Here is a 21,916-nt window from a genome sequence, read left to right on the forward strand (position 1 = left end):
TTTTGGCAAACTCATGTCCGGAGCGCTGGTCATTTGGCATGTTTTATTTTGAAAATTTTGTCGTAATAATTTTTGTGTAAAAATGTGTACAAAATTTCTTAAAGTTAATTCAATTACAAATGAAATTTTGTTCCAGAAAATGCATTGGAAAGCCCCAAACAGCGCAGAAGTTCGTTTACAATGCGCACTGCGCAAAAAAAAGAAAAACAAATCTGCAAACCAAACCCTGGAATGCGGAAAAGCAAGTGCTAATACCAAAAACAAACCGATCCATTAACATCTGTTTCCGACAAAAAGAAAAAGATACCACAGCACTGCCTCCGTCCCCAACGGTTCTAATTACTCACCGCGGTCCGGGGTTTCTTGGGGCTCGCGGACGCGCTTCTTCGGAGCAGCGCAACTGACCGGCGGAATTGTTTGCGTGCAATGATAAACACCGTACTACAAACACACACGCAAACACACACACACACACACACACACAACATGGGGTGAACGAAACAAAGCAAAAAGAAGAAAAAAAATCTCCAAAACTCCCACCACCACCACCATTTCAAGCCTTTTACTTCGGGAGAGCTCTGTGTTTGGGGTACCGCACCGTACCCCCAAAACCCCAAGAATACGCCAATTTTTGCTACGCAATAAACATTTACTTCACCGACAGAGCCAAGCGAGGAACGCAGTAGGCGCGGGGAAGAGATGATTTGTATCTTTTACATTTGTGGCCAAATTTTGCAACACATCGCAGCACAGCATTTTGGCAAAACAGACGAATTGGAATACAGGAAGGGGGGAGGGGGGAAGAGTGGAGAAGAGTTCGGAACAACACAACGCATAAATAAGCAGAAACGAAAAATAACACACTCAAAGACAGCGGCGCGCGGTCACTGAACATATATCGCTCTCCAATGATCGTGTTTGTGTTTTTTTGCAACTTGCGCCATTCTAAGTTCACGCACGCAGCGTCACCGACCGCCAATGGGGTGGGGAGGGGGGTTGCGAGAAGAAGAAAAAATAAAAATCAGTCCAATCTGCTGCTGCTGCTTCTCCAATGTGCGTAGTGCTCGGTTGGTTGAGATTTTTGCGCGCTCGATCACACCCTCCCCCGTCTCTTGCGCTATATCTCTCTTCTGCTCTCCGCCGACAGAAGGCGGAAATTAGCGAATCGTTTCCGCGCCAATCGTGAGACCTTGGCAGCATGGGAAAGATGTGGCCAAGGTTCGTTCAACTTCGCGCTTCCAAAAAAAAAAATATAAGAAAAAAATCGCACATCGAAGCGTTAGGCGTACCAGCGATCTAAACACACACACACACAGCTAAAGATACTAACTCCATACGCACGCTTCACTAAACTGACCTCGTCCACTTGAGGTAGCATTAATACGCAAAAAAAAACCCGGTGGAATAGTTTCTAAGCCAGCCTCTAAAGGAATAGCGTTTTGGAATGGCCATTTAAAGAAGGGTGATGTAGGGAAGCTGCACCCAGCACCTGTTGTGACGTGCGAAGTTGTCTTGTCGAGGCGCGTTTAAGCTTCTGAGAAACGGTTTTGACGCAAGATCTTTTGCCTTCAATCATGGCAGATATATCCCACTGGAGCCTTTTACATTTTCAACTACTTTTTTCGTGTGGATTCTGACGTTTTGCGAACGAAATGTTTTCAATTAGTCCTACAAATCATACAACAAAGGTAAACAGGAGGTAGTTCGTCGTGTGCACGAAAGTTGTTAACAATATGCATTCTTGAGGTTTTGAACTACTCTCACATGTTTTATATAATGGATAATTAGTATTAAGCGTTGTTTGACACAGTTACAAAACCTGGAATGAGCTGTCAAAATCTAATATGACAGTTTTTATCTATAAATTAATAGATACAGGTTAAAAACTTATGTTTTGTAGCTCAAATAGATGTAATATTTTGCAGATAAAAGAACATTAGATTAGAAATTTTCAAAATTGTTGCGTTGAGGAGTTTAATTGTTATATTGGGGAGTTACATAGGGAAGTATATCAAACGTGAACTCTTTGGCAGTTGAGCTTGACGTTGTTGGTACAAATCTTTTGGAAGCAACTAACACATCACTAGCCGTAGCACCAATAATTCCACAAGAGCTAAAATAGTTAATTATAGTTCCTATACAAAACAGTAGCTGGCGCTGTTGAAGTGGAAGAATTTCGCCCAATAAACATGCTACACATTTTAGAAAAGATTTTGGAGGTTGTTATGAAAGAACAACTTGTGGATTACTTGACCGAGAAACACATTCTTGTTTCTGAGCAGTCCTGAGCGTAATATGTTGGTGTGTAGGTTACGGGGGTAGGCTCCATATATGACAATGCTTCATTGAAAGGATATACTAAGACTATGTTCTATGTATACCGTAGTATCTATCCTACGGTATACTAGCTCCTTCGTCATGACGTCATCAATCCAATTATGAAATAGCCAAGATCATAGTAATAGCCAGGTAAGATTGTCTTCAGTATTCAGAGTATTCAGTTCTTCAATCATGCCTCTTAGTTCCCACTTTGCCTTAAGGTATGAACCTATCCTTATCCTAATACAAGTTTGTCTTTATTTCTAATCAAAACATATTGTCGCTTTCATCGTTTATTTTTCCTCTGAAGAATAGCTTCCACTATCATTATAAATCATGCCAATTGTTCGCAATTCCTAATTGTCACTAAAACAACCAATGTTCCCCGTTCCAATGCAATACATTCTAGTCCCACCGTACAACCACAAAAAACTCATACTTTTCCTCGTCAACGAGAGCGCAAATCGTAGCGCAAACACAAACGGCGGCAGCACGCGAACGACTAGTAGTAGTAGTTCTGATGGTGGCCAATTTTTATGTGACACTCTTCACCCGCTGATGATGAGCCGCCGCTTCCCTATCTTTATGGCAGCATCATAATTGGTCGCCCTTTTTCTATTTTACTGCGCAGTTCGAGCGAATAGCGAAACACTTTCCGCCCTTTCGGTACGAGAATTCGACTTCAGATGCCAACTTTTTTTGTCGTTTTGGTTTATTGCAGTTGCCACTTTGTTTTGGATCATCCATTTTTCTCCCCCCAGAAACGCTTCTAAAGGAAGAGGCGCCAGCCATCATTTTAACGATCAATCCGATTAGCCCACTAGGATGATGGTGCACCACATACTCTTATACGTTTTTTTGAGATCCCATTAGGAAACACTTTCTTGTGTGCTAAGTGCTGAAGCAGCTTCCGGCTTTATGTGTATGTGCGCTAAAGGGTGATAGATTTATGTTCACTGCATTTGCAATAAAAAGCTATCTAGATTGGACCCAATGGCACCGAAGACAGCTGTAGCGCGGACGTCAATTAAAGGATACACGTGGTTTAAATTAATTCGTCCAAAAGTGGCTCTTAAAAAGCAACACAAATTAAATCATTTTTCCTCGATGCTGCTGCTGCTGCTGCGAAAATGCCACACTCCGAGTGGCCAGTGACACGCGTTGCGCTGCAAAAGTCATCGACTTGCTTGCAGTTGCCCATTTCACCCCAACAAGCGCGTCTAATTAAATCGCTCAGGACGAAAATCATCATCCACGCGTGTGTACAACATTCGTTGATTAGTTTGATGGCATACGGTGAAGTGCACGGTCCAACTTGCACGGGATGGAACAGGGCTGCATACAAAGTGTACGGCCCGAGGAGGGAATGGGGGAAATGACAAACCTGAAGCAAAACATAACAAAACACACCAACTAGCACACAGCTGTTCAATGCAAAACTCACTCGGTTTCAATTCGTGCAATGACCGATTGGAGTTTTCGCCTCCATCGGTTCGCTGCATTGCAACATTGTTGCAGCTCACATTCACACACATATTGCTTGGCAAACAAATGGTGAGTTGCAATAAAGGAGCTAAGAAACGCATTTAACTCCGTAACCGAATAATCGATGCACGAGCGAGATTATTGTGCTCGCGCGACAGAATACTTAAAAACCGAAACAAAACCGTGCCGTATGCACTCACGTTCTGGACGTTTTGCTTTTCGGTTTTTTTGTGCTTTTGACGATGATTAATTTTTAACCCGGTGGTGGTGGTCGGTTTAGCTGTACGCGGAATTGTCTGGGAGCGAAGTTTTACGATGCTTCGCGATACTCCAATACTCGACGGGGCTGCTGCCCCCTTGAATCCGGGCACGTTCGTCGCAACGCGTGACTGGTGCGAAACGGGGTGAACGGCCCTAGCAGAGCGAAGCGAAGCGGGGAGTGATGGGTGAGGGATGTTGCGCTTCGGTTAGAAACAATACTTTTTTCTACGTGCAACTGTTTTTTTATTTGTTGAGTTCTATTCCGGAGAATGTCCAACAACACTCAACTGGTCCAGGATTAGGAAGTTCCAACTTTTACATGTTTTTTTGTCTGAAGCAAAAGGATACAAAACCAATACATAAACAAAGAAAAAGGAATTAGAAGTACAGTAACTCCTTGATAAGATAAACATCAAAGGACTCTGTACCAATGTTCAACACTCCAGGTTTCTCGCGTATGCAGTTGGAAAAAAGGACATGGGGTTCAGGAATTCAATATAATTCAGGCTTGTCTATATTTAGTGTTCGGGACTTTGATCTTCCAAATAATGAACTTCAATAAGACGTTGACAGGTTGTGCTAGCGCCAACGCCGAAAAGGATCAGTGAACTTCTTCTTTGCTGTCGGGTCTGAAGGGCTGACTTTGCCCTACTAGTGGGCTTGGCTTTCAATGACTTATTACCCATAGCAGGATAGTACAGTTAGGTTTCATGAATCTTTCGTTAAGATTTATTCTTATGAATCTTCTGTAATGAGTGATTCGAATCTCAAATCGGATCTCCAAAGATTCATGCATCTCCAAGGATTCATGGATATCGAAAGATTAAAACAAACTATTAAACTTCAGTTTCCATGAAGTCACGAAATCATGTATAGGCTGGACTGGCATGATCACATAAGTTGTTACGCCAAGAAGAAGAAAAATAAGAAGTTCAATCTCTATAATTTTTTGGTGATTTATGAATCTCTAGAGATTTGTCAATCTTTCAATAAATATGTGAATCTTTAGAGATTATCATTATTATCATACGGATTCATGATTTTTTTGAGATTCAAGAATTTTTAAGATTTGTGTGAATCTATCGAACCGAGATTCAGATTCATTGAATAATTTCAAAGATTCGTTGAGATTCTTGAGTCTGAATCAGATTAACCCAACACTACACACGATAGTCAATCAATCCTACGTATGGGGGTAAGGTCCATTCTGGGCTTGAACCCATGACGGACATGTTGTTAAGTTGTACGAGTTGACGAGTTTACCATGAGACCGGACCAGTTAACACTGGATTAAAATACAGTATAACCTCACCGGTTGGGTCTTTTTCAGTTGGTTTTCATCCAACGAGATAGCTTTGACATAAAGAAGCACCGGCACGGTAATCAAGGAGCTATCAAGCAAAGTCATTGCGATGCATTTCCGTTTGGATAAATAAGTTTTTAGAATAAAATTTTCGGTTGTTTTTTAATTACATTCACCGATTGTCAAACAACTCAAATATCGAGTGTGAACTCTTTAGTTGGCAATCCTATCCAACCAGTGAGGTAAAAGATAGTTTAATTTATTTTGATATCAGATGATATTCATACATTGAACAATTCAATTACTTATATTTTGATGCATACATCATACTATTTTATTATGTTTTTAAATAAATATTGCACCTTTATAGCCTTTATTCCTAGTCCAGGGTGTACTGTAATATGCATAAACCTAGAGCAAATGTAATGTTCTTGCATCTGAACAATCAACATAGAATTTCAAAAGTAGAACCAACGTATCACACGACGCGAAGCATGCCAATCAGAAATTTCACATCAGGCACTACAAAGCTGAACAATTTAATGTCCTGGGTAGGTCAATAAAACCGACTGCAATATCTCATAATTGCTAACCCTCGCGGGGTTTCCAGCCAACTTCCCAGGAAAGATTAATCGACCGTCCCAGTAGTTACCACCACCAGGCAAAGCGTGATCCAATACTGCAAACACCGATCAATCCCTCAATATCGGATTTTCCCGAATTTCACTGAGCCCAATCTCACGTGTCGTGTCTCGCACCCTTCCCGTTGGTACATTACGACCGCTACCCCCATTGGCTTAATTACTACCGACTTGCGGTCGGCTCACCGTCACCACCCAACTGCCAAGGTGACATAAAATTCCCGCTACACTCCTGGATCATCTCTCACCTGGACACACGCAACTCTGTACCGCTGCTCCGAGTAATCCCGTTTACCTGGTACGTCCCCTGTCGCCCCTTGTCCCACGAGCTCATCGCCCATTTGCGCCAAATGATAAATATCAAATTTCGCATGTCAATCCCCTTATTGAGGGGACCCGAACTTGCTGCCCGAATTTTACTGCTCTGCCATTGCGTGTTCGATTGTTCACGCACTTTTACGCACCACCACCACCGGAACGCGATACGCCGAGGCGGAATCCCGCCAACGGTGGCCCGGTGGTGCGCATCGCTGTAAACGATCCGATTTGACACCTAATTAAAACCGAACGACCCCTGCGCCTCCAGAGAGGGTGAGACGGTGAATGGTGGTTCCTCTGGTGGACTCCCAGCGCGTTCAATTCCTCGCTTTCATCTCGCGCCAAACACTCCACACAAGCGGGGCAAATTGTGTAATGGGATATTGTTTTCGGCACTTTCGTTCGGGTGCGACCGGGGACCACCCCATATTAACCGCAAAGCAAAAGGTGCAACCTTGACGATTGGGAAGCCATACCCCGTGTTTGGCTCGGGAGGGGAGGGGGAGGAGCATGCAAAATGGCGGGCTTCGAGGCTCGCTAGTTGCCGAATTGTAACTCGCGCCAAGGATAGAGGGTACACACACCGCACCACCGCCAAACGCGATCAATGTTTGCTGAGGTGTAAAATTAGTTTCATCAAACCCAGGGGGCGCACCCCGCTACGTTGGAGGTGTGCTTGGTTGGAAAAATGGGTTGCCAATCCTACCGCCATACACCATTCTGGGACCATTGGAACAGCAAATCATGCATTCATAAATGAAGAATTGCAAACCCAAACAGTCGACATGTTTTTGGAGTGTTTCTGCTTCATTTCTCATATGTTTTCGCCCGTAAGGCTTCAACAGTTCCTTTCATTGAGGTTCAAATTTTACTTACATCTCAATTCCAACCCAGAACGGTGGCATTACCGACAGCTCTTGGAACCGGGCTCGAAATCATCAACGATTTAGACTGTAAGCCTACCTCTCCCGCGCTCGACGAAATTTGCAAACAAATATATCCTTCGGGGCCACACACGTGTCACAAATTCTTTTGACATTTTCGATGGCATTTCGATTGGGCCGCTGGGGCTGGCTGAGGGATCCGATTCACCCGTGAGCATCGATTCATTTCCAATTGTGCCACTCGGGGACTGCCATTAAAACACACACACACGCACACAAAATGCCAAACGGTTTCGAGTGGAGTTCCAGCCCATTGCAGGATGTTTGGGCGGAGAAGAAAGCGTCTTTGGCGGGCGGTTGGCGGCGTGACTAATTGTAAAACAACTCCGCCGCTCGTTAATCCTCGCGAGGTCGCGCGGGTGGTAAGCCTTCAAGCAACAACAATGCTAGAAAAAAAAACACCTTTCCATCAACATTTTACAAGCAGAAACGGCAGCAGCAGCCGCCAACCGAAAGTTAACTCCCAATAAAAGCCTTTCTTCTCGTGGCTGACAGTAAATCTATTTTTCCATCTTGCTCCATCCGCTCTGCACAACACACCCAACCCCCGACTACACCAGGGGTCGCTTAATAGGGTAGTGTGGGTGGTTGGGTCACTAAAAACAGCCGGCAGCCAGAGCGTGAGCGCGCGCGCGCGCGCCCGCCGACATTATGCTTTTCGGCACACTTCTAACGGATATGCAATGGAGTGGAGTACGTTAACGGCCAACCCCCCCTCCGGCGGTCTTCACCGTGAAGGATGGGCTGTACCATCCCGACCCCGAAAATATCCTTAGGCCGGACGACGGAGGGCACGAGAAATGGGCCAATGTTCATCACTTCGAACAAGAACGACCGAATGAATGTTGATGGGCACATAAAAAGCAGTGCTGAAGCGCGCGGAAAGAGAGAGTGAGCAAACAAAACACACAAACTACACACGGTGGTACGAGACATACAACAAAAAAACGCCCCCACAACAACTCGACACTCGGAACGGACAGCATAATGGTTTCGGTCGTACCCGCGCGCCAACCAAAAGTCGTCCTGGTCGTCGTCGTCGTCGTCGTTGGTGATGACGGCGCGCGTCAAGCGAGGCGAGCGTAAGATAATGGAAATCTATTGATTCAATTATCTCCCCATTTATGGGCTCATCGTTCCGGCCCTGGCGCGCTGCTTTTCCGGCTGCTTTTTTCCGGGCCGGGAAGGATGCGGGGAGAGAGGAGAAGGGCAAATTGAGCGAAGGAGTGTGTGGCTAGAATGGTGAAGGAAAAAAGGCGCATCTACTTCGAGAGTTAGCTGCTGCTGCTGCTGCTGCTTCTGCTGCTTGCCGCATTGCCTGAAGGAAGTTTGGTTTGACCATTACCGATCGATCGGGTTTTGGTGGTAGTGGTAGTACGAGCCGGAAGTAGATCGAATGTTGATCTGAATGTATCGGACATTCTTCGAAGAAGTTTGAAGGATTTGCACCAATACATTAGTGTTTAAATTACATTATTTGAAGCTATCTATCTGTTGAATTTTAGTACAAGTTAGCACAAAGTTCGTTAAACCATTTAAATAATTCAAAAAAGTTTGAAATGGCATAGAGTTCTACGGTATCTTTATCAATAACATCGCTTTTCACACTTTTTCAACCTCTTTTTTCGTGCGTGACTTTTCTAATCTGTTATTCCCGTCAAATTAGCTTGTTATGGCGATATATGCAAACTATAACCTCATTTTGCTGTAGAATCTTATTTTTGATCCTAATTCGAGCAGCTGCTCGAAAGTGTATACTACCAAACTGAACCTTAGTATTTTGTATACGGTAGGGAAGCTGAAGTAAAATAATTTATTAGTTCAATGTAAATATCTTTTGCAAGATAGATTTACAGGGTTTCCCGCGGATTTTTTGAATACACTTTTCTATTTTTAAACTATTTCTGATTAATATTTTTCAACTGAATGTAAAACTTATAAGCTTATTGGGAGCACAACACAACACACATTTCGACGAACTTGAAACGGATTTTTCTTCACAAAAGCCTTAAATTTGAAAAAAATCAAACCGAAACTTTACAACATTTGAATCTCTTTTTCAAACAGGAGCATAGAAACAAATTAAAACATTTCAACAAATGACATAAAATGCACCATTACCTATATACATGCATCCTCAGATAAAACTGTATCCAAAATTGAAGATCTCGCCCGAGCCCACCATTAGCTGCACACCCCATTAGCCATGTTGTTGTTCCCTACCCTGCTGGCACAATAAAACCGAATTGCTTTCGCCCGTAAGTGTATGGCTCATTAAACTTTGCTCTAAAAATAAATCACCCAAGCGTCTGTCAAGCGTCGTATCGCTGCAATCGAAAGCACCAAAAGATCGATCGCTTCTTCGCTGGTTTGTAGTCAGCAAAGTGGATATGTTTTTGAGGGGGGACGGGAGACCCTAAGTACATTTACAGACAAGAGAAAACCTTACCGGGTTAACCTCTAGAGCATTTAAGATTACAATCAACACAAACTCGAATGATCGATATACGTCATCCCGCTGTAGTACAGAGGGCGACGTGTGTGTGTGTTTGTGTAACAACAGTTTTAAGGTTGATTGCTTGCGCTTGAGATTTTATTTAACTTTCTTCTCTCCTATCTCCTTTGGCGTCCCGCGCTAAGCTGTGATGTTGAAAGGAACGAGAGCATCGTTCAGCGGGGAGCAGAAAGAACAGGGGGTGGGGGAAAAGAACCCACGGCGACAACAAACCCGAACTGGAACCCGCGTGTGTCAGCTCCCCTCGGGACGCGCACACGCACCAACGGGCAGCGATGGCCGTTTAGCGCATATTTATGCAAAACAATGCTAGCCGACGACATTTCAATAAACCGACCGACCGTCGCTCAAGGATGGATGTTTGCTACGCAAATAAATGTTGCCTACGGTACACAAAAGGGGGGGGGGGGGGGGCGAGAGTTTGAGGGTAGCTATGGGCCGAATCAAACAAGCAAAAAAAACCCACCCCTGTGGCCGCCGGGATTCGTAGCCCGTGGTCAGCAGATGCGTCGTTCCATGGAGGCATGGGGCTTGCGTCATCGCGGGACACAGACTGGACAACAATTCGCCGGAATTCTGCTCATAAATGGCGTGTGTCGCGGGCGGGGCGGCACACTGGACGGCAGGAAGATGGTACAGAAAATTAAAAAAAAAAAAACGATGTCAAGCAACAAGACAGAGAGTGTTTGTATTAAATTGCAAGCTTCATGTTGAGGCATGTAATGTTTGCAATAATATCAATTTACTGGTCAACCATCAAATCAGTTTTAATCAAAATGAAAGTAATTAAAGAAAGTAATCGTTTCCCAAATCCCTCAGGACCGACATGGTGTATTGCAAAAAGAAGGCAAACTTTTCGAGGAAAGCCCAACTTCAACTTCGAAAAACTCTGCCCCAGAATATCCCGGAGGCGGCTCTCTCCATAACAAAAAAAATTGAAACAAAAAAGCAAACGTTGAAGCAAGCACATACGGCACACTACAAGCACGATACACCACACCCCATGCGCCATGGGACGCATAATTGATTGAGTGGAAAGCAGGGGAAACCCCCCCGTCTCCAATGCTTCCCCCACACAAGCTCGACAAAAACAGGTCGAATGTTGAATATGCTTTTTTTGTTTTCTGTTCGAAAATTCATCGCACACGTGCAAACACGTCGTGGTAGCGCACGTGGTTCTCCGAAGCGTTCTGGGCCTCTGGTGCTGTTTCGTCGCAGCCCTTACCCTCCCCCCCCATACTTAGAGGGGGCCTCTCGGCGCCCACCGGAAGGGTCGCTAGAAACCGAATTAAGAACGTAGTACCAACAACAACAACAACAAATCACCCTTCGAAACGCTGCCGGAAGCTGCCTGTTAAACATCCTGCATCACCCCCCTCTCCCCTCCAAAAAAAAAAAAATGGTTCACACACACACATAGGCGTTCTGGGCCAAGATATCCTGCTGGTGCAGGTTCGAGAGTTCGAAAAGCTTCGAATCCGTATTGGAGACGTCCCTTTCTCTCTCTCTCTCTCTCGCTCACGCGGTTTAATCTTTCTTTTAAATATAATTTCTCCTTTGCCCCACAGCACTTTCCCCTTCCTTACTCCTCATCCTGATGCCGCATATGTTTGTTGTGCATGAAAGTCACGAACACGAAACGTCGCAGAATTCGCGCAATGCGTTTCGCCAAAGTCCCACCAGCCCCAGAGCCGGCCCCCCCAAAGGTGGTGAGGAGTCGTCGGGCGAATGCTGCCGCATGCTAAGAGCAGCAGCCATTCGAAACCGTCGTGCATTCTAACAAACGCTTCCTGAAACCTTCCCAACCAAAGCCTCCCCCCTCACAGGGCCAAAATGCCCACACCCAGGAGGGATTGGAAAGCAAGCAAAACACCCTTTAACAAAAAAACGCATATCGGCCACTCGGACGACAATATTCTTTCTTGTCCCCAAAAGTAGGCAAATAACGTGAAAGCAAAAAAACAAAACTTCCACCCTCCGCCAGAGGTCCCAGCGCACTGCTTAAATACACACAACGAATCTCCCAACAAAAAACCCAACTCTGTGAATGCCATATTCCCGATAAAGGTGCTCCCGTCATCGTAACGAACCAGGAATCTATACATACCCGAAACCCGGTTCTAACGTGGGGACGGTTTATCTTCCTCATCGGAAAACGTCACTCTCTGCCATAAAGATAGAGCCCGGAGCTGCTGCTGGCAATTGTGTGTGTGTGTCTGTGTCCTCCTCCCACGGGGGGAGAGACAGAGAGAGAGGTTTTGTTCAAACGGAAAGGCATAAAACCTGAACCCTGGCTACTACATGCATAGAAACACTCCCGGCAGCACAAACACGCGGCAGCGAGCGAAGGTGGGTATACGGAACTAAACCCGGAGCAAAACTTCTAACGACACACCGGGACGTGACTTTGCTTTATTGCCTGAAATTGCTTGTTTTTGCATAGGGTTTTTTTTGCTGGTGTTCTTTCCCTATGATTTTTAGTTTCCTCCGCAGTGTGCTGCAGCAGGTTTCCTGTGCTAACTTTTTAATTTCTTTGCCCGATTCCGTGACTTGCTAGAAGAAACGTTGCGAGCTTCAAGCAAACATAAAAGAGTCTGAATTATTACGAGCAAAGAATTGGAAAGCTTTTGAACAGTCTTAAACATAACTCTACCATTTACACTGCAGATCAATCCAGCTACACTAATCTTCCATTGATGAACTGTCGCTGTCGCGCCAGCATTGTTGCGGATAGGGACATATAACCACCGTTTAATGGACAGGGAGGACGGTTCAGTCCATCTCAGCTCTCAAACTCTACTTTGCCTTCCCACTGCCGGTTTCGCCGTTTGTTTCTTCATATGTCGGGCGTGTATGAATTATAAATGCATCCCAGTGGACCGTTCGCTTTCCGCACTTCAACACGTTTTCGTCTGCATTGGCTGCTGCTACTGCTGCTGAGGGTTAACACAAATTTATGACCTTTTGCGAGAAGCAAAATACCAAAAACACCCTTTGGGCCTAAAAGCAAAACAAGAAACGACATAGGCGCATCATCCGTCCGCCCAGGCAACGGAGCAACGACGCAATAATGCAGGTGTGTGTGGAATCAGGGAAAGCTCAAGGCTGGACGAAAACAAAATGCAAAAATTATTTTATTTTATTTACAAAACAACTCAAAACAAGAATTTTCTAAACCATTTTTCATTCCAATTTCCTTTAACCCCCTTTTTCTGGATGTGAATTTCGAGCAGACGCACGTAAACAGGCCCAAAAGCATGAGCAAACTGTTGTCCAAGAAAAGGAATGTTGTACAGTTCGCTGCGAACGAAACCTAACGTGTGCAAGTCGACCTCCTCAACGGAATTCCACGTGTCCGGTGCGAAGAAGCTGTGGGAACTGTTTCTGCCGCCGTGATGGATGCATTAAAACCCCCCGCCAACACTTTCGCTCCCCATCTTCCCATCATCATCAGCATCATCATGCTCCATCATCGTGATGCCACTGTGTTTACCAACATTGGGCTTAATCCGTTTACGTCATTGAACGAGCAGCTGCTGCGACGCAAACGCTCGACGAAAAAAGTGGAAGCAAAGCAATAGGTAAATAGCAACAACAGCAACAATGTTTGTTTTTGCGCGCTGCATTGCGTGGCGAGAGCTCCAACAAGTTCACGACGACCGTATGCTAATGTCGGTGTTGTTGTTTTGTTGACGCAAAAAGAAAGCTGCTTAATACAGCCACCGTTGCCACGGTCGAGCATATTCTTTTTGTCGATGAGCCCACTTTTATTTGGGTCAGAATCTTGCTACCAGGAAATGTCTGTTTATATGGTATGATTTGAGCCAATTCGTGCAATTAGTTGTGCTCGGCACTTCATTTGAAGATGCTACGAGAGTTTTCATCAAGCAAGATCAGAACAAATAGTCAATTTAACGACACAGTAAACTGACAGCCCAATGACCGTCGCAGCAAAAGCATGGCCTAGCGCGCCACAGATCATCAGTTCGAATCTGTTCCAAAACCGGCGTGGAAATATCGTATTCATTGGTTTTCTAAAATCAATTCCACAATCGACAATAAAATGTTGTGACCCTATGAAAGACTGTAAAACCGTAACATTCTCCCCATATTTCTTGAACAGTGTTTTCTTTCCACTTACCGAATGTGGGCCGTGGCGGATCGCCCTCCGAGTCTTCGCCGCGCTGCAGCCGCAGCAGCGTCCGCAGCCACAGGTTCAGCTCCTCCTCGCTCTCGAACACGATGCAGAAGCTGTCGTCCTTGGTGTACAGCGAGATGATCTGCTTCTTCAGGTCGTGCCGCTTGTTGATGTTGAAGCAGGTGCGCAGCACGATGGTGCGCTTCGGCTGGGTGCCCCCGTCGCAGCCGGCACTGCCCTTCTGGAACGATTGCTTGAACTTTTTCTCGCTGTCGAAGTACTCGAGCCGGGCCGCCTTGCCCGGCACGTCCCCGTACACGACGAAGTACTTCTTCTTGTTCGTCTTGTGCTTCCGGTGGTACCCGTGCAGCACCACGTTCAGCGCCTTCGGTATGATCAGCGACGAGGCGCGGCCCGCCCCGGACATGCCGGCACTGCTGCCGCCCGTCGTCGTGCTCGGCGTTGCCGATGGCGTGCCGGTCGGCGTCGCATTCATGCCGGCCATCGACGTGCCGTCTAGCGGCGTGCCGGGCTGGTGCTGGTCCTTGGCCGGTGTCGAGGCAGCGGACGACGACGAGTGCATCATCTTCGCGCGGGCAAATGGTAGGAACAGCTTGGCGCTAACTTCTCGCACGCCCAGAATCCCACCGACGACGCCGCCGCCGCCGCCACTGCCGGTATTAGCCGCCGTCGTCGGCTGGCTTTGGTTGCTGCTGGTGCTGCTACTGCTGGTGCTAATGTTGTTGTTGTTGTTGATGGTGTGTATGTTGTCGGATGTGGGACCGTTGTTGTTGTTGTTGTTGTTGATACTCGTGACCGTCGGTGAACCACCGGCGGATGGCGGTGCGGTCCCCCCCTGGGGCGACAGTTGATAGTGCTGGATGTACTGCTGATAGTAGCTAGCGATGCTGTTGTTGTTGTTGTTAGTGTTGTTGCTACTGCTGTTGTTGTTATTGTTGCTGTTGTTGTTGCTGCTGCTGCTGTTATTGGCGTTGTTGGTAAGTGTGGACATCGCGGCGGCAATTTTCCGCCACGGTGGCCCATGAGAACTGTTTAAGCGGTACCGGATGCCGTTGGTGTCGGTGGGAACGCCGCCAGTACCGGACGATCTATCCTTCGAAGTCGTGTTTGACGCTCTGTGGGAAAATTGAAGAAAGAAAGAGAGAGAAATAACGTTAATTTTCATCTTACTGTAATGCCAAAATGCAACAGAAAACATAATCTAATAAGAAACCGCTAAAGATACAGTGTGGTTGTTCGGTGTAATTTTCGTGCCATGACTTAAACCTTCTTAAATCATTCAGTTCCAGGGAAATTTGTTGTTCACAAAATTCCTACTTTTATCCAACAAAGCTCCTTTATAAGGGTGTGCAATAAATTCATTTACCAAAACTATCACAACCCGTACCAAAAACCCATACTTTTTCTCATTAACCATAAATACCGACAGGGAAAAATACTTCCCCAAACCATGCAATTTTCACATTCAATGATTGCAACTGCATCGGACGGGGCGCCCCAAGCAGCTTTTTCTTTAATTTCCACGTTAAATATCATTAAACACACACACCAACAGCCCAAAGGGGTATCAATAGCACCGTTTCTCTCTGTCTCTCTGCCTCCCCCCACACTCTCTCAACACCTAATTCCATCTCATAAAGCAGTCGTAAAGTAGCTGAATAAATGATAATTATTATCTGGCTGCTACCGCATCTTCCTGCCGTAGCGCACCCGCGAACATGCTTGCGCGTTGATAGCTTAATCGGGAAATAACGTTTCATTAGCAACACCGAGACCCGAGGCCGGTGGCTCATATAGCCATCCTCTCAACACTTCCTGGGTGCCCGCTTCTCCCCTCCCCCTCCCCCACATGTTAACGGTCCGAGAGAACCGCCAGACCAAAACTAATGCAATCATAATAAATCCATTCGCTCCGGCTCCGAGGCGTTCAGGAGTATGACTTTTTCCCTTCCGATGCGTGTAAAACTACCCACCGAAGATCGCTTTGGCAGGAAGTGTGTGTGTGTGTGCGTGTTTTTTTGCTTGCTGTTCCCTTTTATTTCTCTTTTTTCGTTATTGCTTCTGTTTCAATTTCTCTGCATAATGCATCTTTTTTTTTAATGCACACACAAACACTGGACTGCAGGATTGCGCCGCAGGTGTAAGTTACACATCGAATGGCACCCAACAATGCCACAAAAAGAAGATACCCATGATTTGTTGTCCTGAACCGCAATTGAAGTCGTCTGCTTCTCGTTTCACCGGCTCCTCCGAGAAGAATCAAGAGAAACCAAAAACCTATCGCCAATTAAAAAGTAATTCAACGGTACACTGAAGTGTGACAGTCTATCGCCCTCTTTCTCGCTCTCTCTCTCGTCGTATCCTCCCTTTGCTCTAAGACAACGTCGAAGAACGTACACACACACATTACAGGCCCACCCGCACGCCGCCCAATGTTAGTGTGCAAGTGGGTCACAGCCGCAAGCAAACGGAAACTTTTCGATTCGAATTCGACATCGATCTGCGGGCGCTGACTGAGTTTTCGTTTTCGAGACCGTGCACTAGAGTAAGCCGGCTCTGCCCCACTGTGTATCGATTGCGCATCGTCAATGGTACGCCATTTAAAGCCAGATGATAAATAAACATGCCGGTGTATTGGCGCTCGAATCCATTTGCTCTACTGCTCTCTGTTTTATTTTTCTTATTGGATTGTATCCTTGTAAGTGTTCGATTCTGTTCACAAAAGTTCTTGAACAGTTTTAGTTTTTATAATTTGTTGTATTTTTTTTTGTTGCTTATTTGTAGTCTTTTTATCGTGTTTGTTTACTTTGTTTAGTTTCATTATCTACCTATATTATAACACTATTCCATTAGTTGTCTGTTAATTTTTTTTACTATTTTTTCCCTCTCTCTGCTCAGTTATTTATATTTCAATTGATTAAATTCTATTTTAATTTTTATATCTGCGTTATTATTCATCAATTTTCGTTTTTGTACTGATTTTTGTAATTATTTTCAAAATAGACTTGCTCCCAAGGTTATCATAATAAGAAGAACCATTTATTGGAACAGTTACATATGTGTTCTAACAAGCACAAACAAATCACGGATTTTGAATGAAAACTAAACACATAAAGGAAGTCTCCGCAACAAACCACAAGCTGCAAACTTTGTTGCAAGAAAACACCTATCGAATCCGCAGACTCTAAGAAACAGGCCAAAGAATTCTACGATGTTGGGGGACCCATTACAAACCATGCTCCTCTATCTTATTCCATTGCTAAAAACACAATCCAAGGCTGTGTGGACGATATTTTTGGCGCTTTTGCCACGGAGAATTTCTTATAGCTACGTCTTGCCCCATATGTCGTGAAGGGATTCTGGTTTGATCTTGTACTGCGGAACAGGATGACACTTCTACATGGACTGTCCTAGTTCCGTGCGCCACGGCCACGGCCTTCAGTAATGGGTGTTCAGTGTTTGTTTTGAGGTAAAACGCAATGAAACAAACCTGAGGACGTGAGCAAGATGGAGTTTGTAAGTTTGTTGTATTGGAATTTGTTATTGATGGGTTTGTTTTTATGTGCTTGTTTGAAATTTGGTTTAGTTTGAGATAGCTATGCTATAGAGCAAAGAAGGTAAGAAGGCTCTTCACTATATACGATAAAAACAATTCCAAACTTCTAAATGTCTTTATTCGTTTTAAATGTTTGATTCTATAATATACGAACTTTGTTAAAAATGTTGGATTAGTTACTACTTTATTTGATGTAACATTAATAACAATTAGTTTATTGTGAACTGCTTTCTTCTACATTGAATCCCCGAAAATCCTTCAGCTATCTCCTGCCCAAATCACGTCGTAACTGTTACCCCAGGGTTTTGGAGTTGGTCGGTATGCAACTACTACAATCTAGGCACTAAAGCTTTTATTTCGCTACCTTCCATCCGATAACGAGTGTCACCATCCTCCGCTCCCGGAATACCTCACAGTTATCGTACCAACATACTTATATCCAAGTGTTGGTCCTAAATGTAAAAAAAACATCCCGAAAACCTCGCAATTAGTTCATAAATCTAGTCCCTTTAGTGCTCCCCAGGACAAATCACATCACGCAAACCCTCGCCGGTGCACTTGCTGCCGAGTTGAACCGAATACCGACCAAAAGCAAGCGTCACCAAGCGTTGGGGATAAGGGGGACTAAAATGTCCCTTAAATTTCTCCACCAACAGTAGCAGCAGCAGCAGCACCAGAGCTTATGAAGCAATTGTCCACGCTTTTATGGCACCGATAGCGAGAAAACCACAACTACAAACCCCAACCCGGGCCCAACATTTTACCCCTGGTCGCCGGGCCGTCTTTTCTGCCATCCTTTGCCACCGTTTTATAGCAGCGGCAACAATTCAAGCACCCATTAAAGGATCGTAAAGTCAGCCAACTTGAACTCCCCATGGCGGACACAAAGCTCCCCTTGCTCGCCGCCCTGACAATCCTTCCTGGCTCGATGTCCCTCGGCCAGGACAACAATTGACGACGACGATTCGCCACCGCCGTCTTCCTGCGGGGTTGAAGAATTGATGATGGTGAGCTGGCCCGTCCGCCCGCAATCACCCCCCCCCCCCCCCCCCCGCCGTATTATCGTTGGACTTTTCAACATCTTATCAACATGTCAACCACAATCGGTGGAGAGTGGTGGTTGATTTGGCGTTGTAAAGTTGTCTCCCCCTCCCCGGTGCAATCCCATAAACCCACTCGACCGAAACCGGAAAGGGGTCCAGAAAAACGGGGAGACAAAACACACACACACACACACACACAAAACACAAGGACCTTTTCTCCTTCCCGACAGGCTAATTAGAATAATTTTCAATAACAGCAGCATAAAACGTTGCCTGTCGGTGGAAATTCGCTTTTCGCTACATTTGCCCGGAACAATCATTGTCAACCCCTTGTCCTTTGCCCGTGGGGAAGCTTTAATTATTATTTAAGGGGCTGTGTACCAAAACACACTGCAATACACTCTCCGTTAAAACAGCCAGAGAGCCCAAGAGAACAACAAGAGCGTAAATGTCATTAGGGCGCAGGAAAGGGTTCTGCTACCGTTTTGGTGCGCTCTCGTTAAATGTCCTTTGGTGAGTGTTTTGTTTTCCCCTTCTAGACGCGTGCTGTTTTTTTTCCACTTCATTCCACTTCTTGCTCAATCCAAAACCATACGCAACGACGACCACTCACCCTGAGCTTGGTTGCATATTGAAAAGAAGAGAGAGAAAAAAAACGACCCATCATTAATCGAGCCAGCCGCAACAAACATTTTTGATGTCGCTCGATACGAAAGCTGATAATTATTCTAATTAATCGACGGACGGCAAAGGGCTCTTGGGTGGTGTTGTCCCCTTTCCGTCGCTCAATTAAGGGGCTAGTGCCGTAGAAGGTAAGGTAGCGGGTTCACTTCCGGTATCCTTGCTGCCAACCTTTTTTGTATGCAAACACACGCGCGTGCGTTATGTTTATTATGACAGCAGAGTGTGTAGTTGAAATAATCAGGAGGGAGTTGCAGTTGTTTTTTGGTTGCCCTTCCCCTTGGTTTGTCCATTTCACTCCCATTATTTTGCAACAGGACATTTCCATTGCACGAAACGCTGTTTTTTGCAGAAATGTAATATGTTGTGATGGAAGGATAAAACACACACACACACACCTCTACCGAACGCTAACCGGACGCGGTGAACAAACAGTTGACAAAACATAAGGAGCTTCCGGTCCGGTATCCGGTCACTGACCCCTTTGAAGGTATCGAGGAAGGGACGTTTTCTCGATCCGGGTGAGGTTTTCCCTAACAATATTGTGGAGGATATGCAAAACAGGCTCACTTTTCGCTTTGTAGCATAAAAGTTAGGCCATGGGACACCCTACAATAATAGCGGTAAGTTCAAACTAGAGCCTAAAGCCACTGAAGTCTTCATTTTTGGAGTGTTTTTGGAGTTTTAATGGAAGAAAAACATGCCGATGTCTTCATTGTTGACGTTTCGTCGAAGCAAAATCGTTTAGTTACTCTGCCCTAGAAACTCCTTTACCTTTAAAAGTTAAACTCTTTTGCTTGCAGCTCGACTGCATCCGCACAAGTTCACTTCCCAAGAGTGTGATGACTCGCACCACGCATTACAGGTAAGGAAACAAACGTTTAAAATAACAAGACTGACCCAAAAACAAAACAAAAAACCGACGCATCTTCTTCACCCGAAGCACACAAAAAAAATTCTTCTTAACGGCCCAGGTAAACATGCACACACACACACACACCCAAAAACGTTCGATTTCTTCGCCTCGAAACGGTGAGAACTAGGTCGTGTTTTGCGTGTTTCGCTTTTCCGCCCCTGGGAAGCCGGTTCGTCGTCTGGTCACCTTGGGCACCGGGGTAGCTTGGTTATACCTCACGACACACGCGTTACGCATAAGAAAGAAAAAACGAACCCCCCCTCTCGCCATGTCTACGCACCGAAAGCGCAGACATCACCGTGTGGCCTCCCTCTCCCTCTCTCCCTGGCGTTGATGAGCGGCGGCTGTCCGCGCTACCGACAAAGCAGTGCGGCACACGCACCAGACAGACAGCGCGACGGTTACGCACAATTTGACCTCAGACCGCGCGCGCGGACACAGACGGACACCTCTCCGCGCGCCTTCCCACAACTCAGCTTCCCATCCCAAAAAGGTACCGAACCCCTAAATTTGTCCATCACAAGCCTCAAATTGCACCACATATACGAAGCAGCGGTGGGGATCTCGCGCAAGAAAAGCCCTCAAAGCGGAGAGCTCAAGACCCGCAGCAGACGCAAGAAACGAAACCAGACATGCAGATTGTGAAACGAAAGAGGAAGAAGAAGAAGTATAACATTCCACGTGTACGCATCTAGCAGCTCGCTGTGTTCAACCTGGCGGCGGGGGATGAATTTGCCAATTTCTTTGTCTTCTTTGCAGTGCGAAACAGCATTGAAAACGGGGCAGCGCGCGTGAGCCTCCTCAGCTCTCCTCAAATTGGCGGAAATATTGCCCAAACCGAGGTCCGAAAAGAAAAAAGGCTTTAAAAACTCTCCTCCGTCTCCGCTACCTCTCCTTTGGCTCTCCTTTACCTTGGAAAAAATAAAGCCTTCTATTTAAAAGACCGTCTCTCTCTCTCTGTCTCTCGCTTCGCACAGAATGGTTTCACCAGGAGGCATAGAGGAAAACATGGAAGTGTGTGCGAATTTTTCAAACGGCCCTCCCTGCCTTTTCCGCTCATTAGATCCCCCCCTGCACAGCTCCGAGTGCGTGTTGGCGGCGGCACGCACCAAAACATCAATGCGTAAGCCAATCGATCGATCGAACGGGGAGATGATTAGGCCAGAGGGAAAAGCTTTTAAAAAGTGTATTTCATACACCATCATCTCGCGCTCAATCAGAGACGCGCACCACACACACAACGCGCGCCTAGGACGATTGAAATCGCGAACAAAATCATTTCCCCGTTTCCCTTCCTCCGGCTCGTGCGCCTCACCTTTTGCATAACACAGTAGTGGGAAGAATGATTTAAAGGGTGGAGGAGCACGATGCTTTGCAGGCCTTGGGCCAAAGGGTGGCTTCGTTCACTCCAGGTAGCAACAATAAAAAAAAAAAAACAGAAAATCCTGCCAACTTCATTTTGGGCAGTCCCGGCGGCAAACGGCTCGCGGTCGCGCCCCGTCTATGTTTTGGTTTGCTTCTTTGCCGCCATCTGCGAAAGCGCGTCCGGTCCCCCGCCGTCTTGGTATGCTTCTTTATAGGGTTGATGGTGGCAGTGTTTTTATGCATTATGTTACTGTGCCTCTCACGCCGGGCAGTTATGTTTTGGTCAGCGTCGCTGGGTGTGTGTGTGTGTGCGTTTGTGCGTTAAGCACATTCCCCGCCGAGTTGTTGGGGGCCAAAAGGCCAAGAGAGCGTTTTTATTTCCCTTGACTGTGTTACTTTTTTTCGGTTTT

At 45.8% G+C, this 21,916-nt stretch overlaps 1 protein-coding gene across 15 annotated transcripts in view; it reads right to left on the reverse strand.

The window, feature by feature from the left end:
- Positions 1–21,916, reverse strand: part of LOC120957087 (pneumococcal serine-rich repeat protein) — a 223,570-nt gene that overhangs the window by 148,573 nt on the left and 53,081 nt on the right. For all 15 annotated transcript variants that reach the window (XM_049610476.1, XM_049610478.1, XM_049610479.1 and 12 more), the window contains one exon: positions 13,928–15,060. In XM_049610476.1, the coding sequence (XP_049466433.1) occupies positions 13,928–14,936 (1,009 nt within the window). In that variant the 5' untranslated portion in view covers positions 14,937–15,060. The remainder of the gene's footprint in view (positions 1–13,927; positions 15,061–21,916) is intronic.

The sequence above is a fragment of the Anopheles coluzzii genome, chromosome 3 (assembly GCF_943734685.1).
Source record: "Anopheles coluzzii chromosome 3, AcolN3, whole genome shotgun sequence".
NCBI classification, from domain to species: domain Eukaryota; kingdom Metazoa; phylum Arthropoda; class Insecta; order Diptera; family Culicidae; genus Anopheles; species Anopheles coluzzii.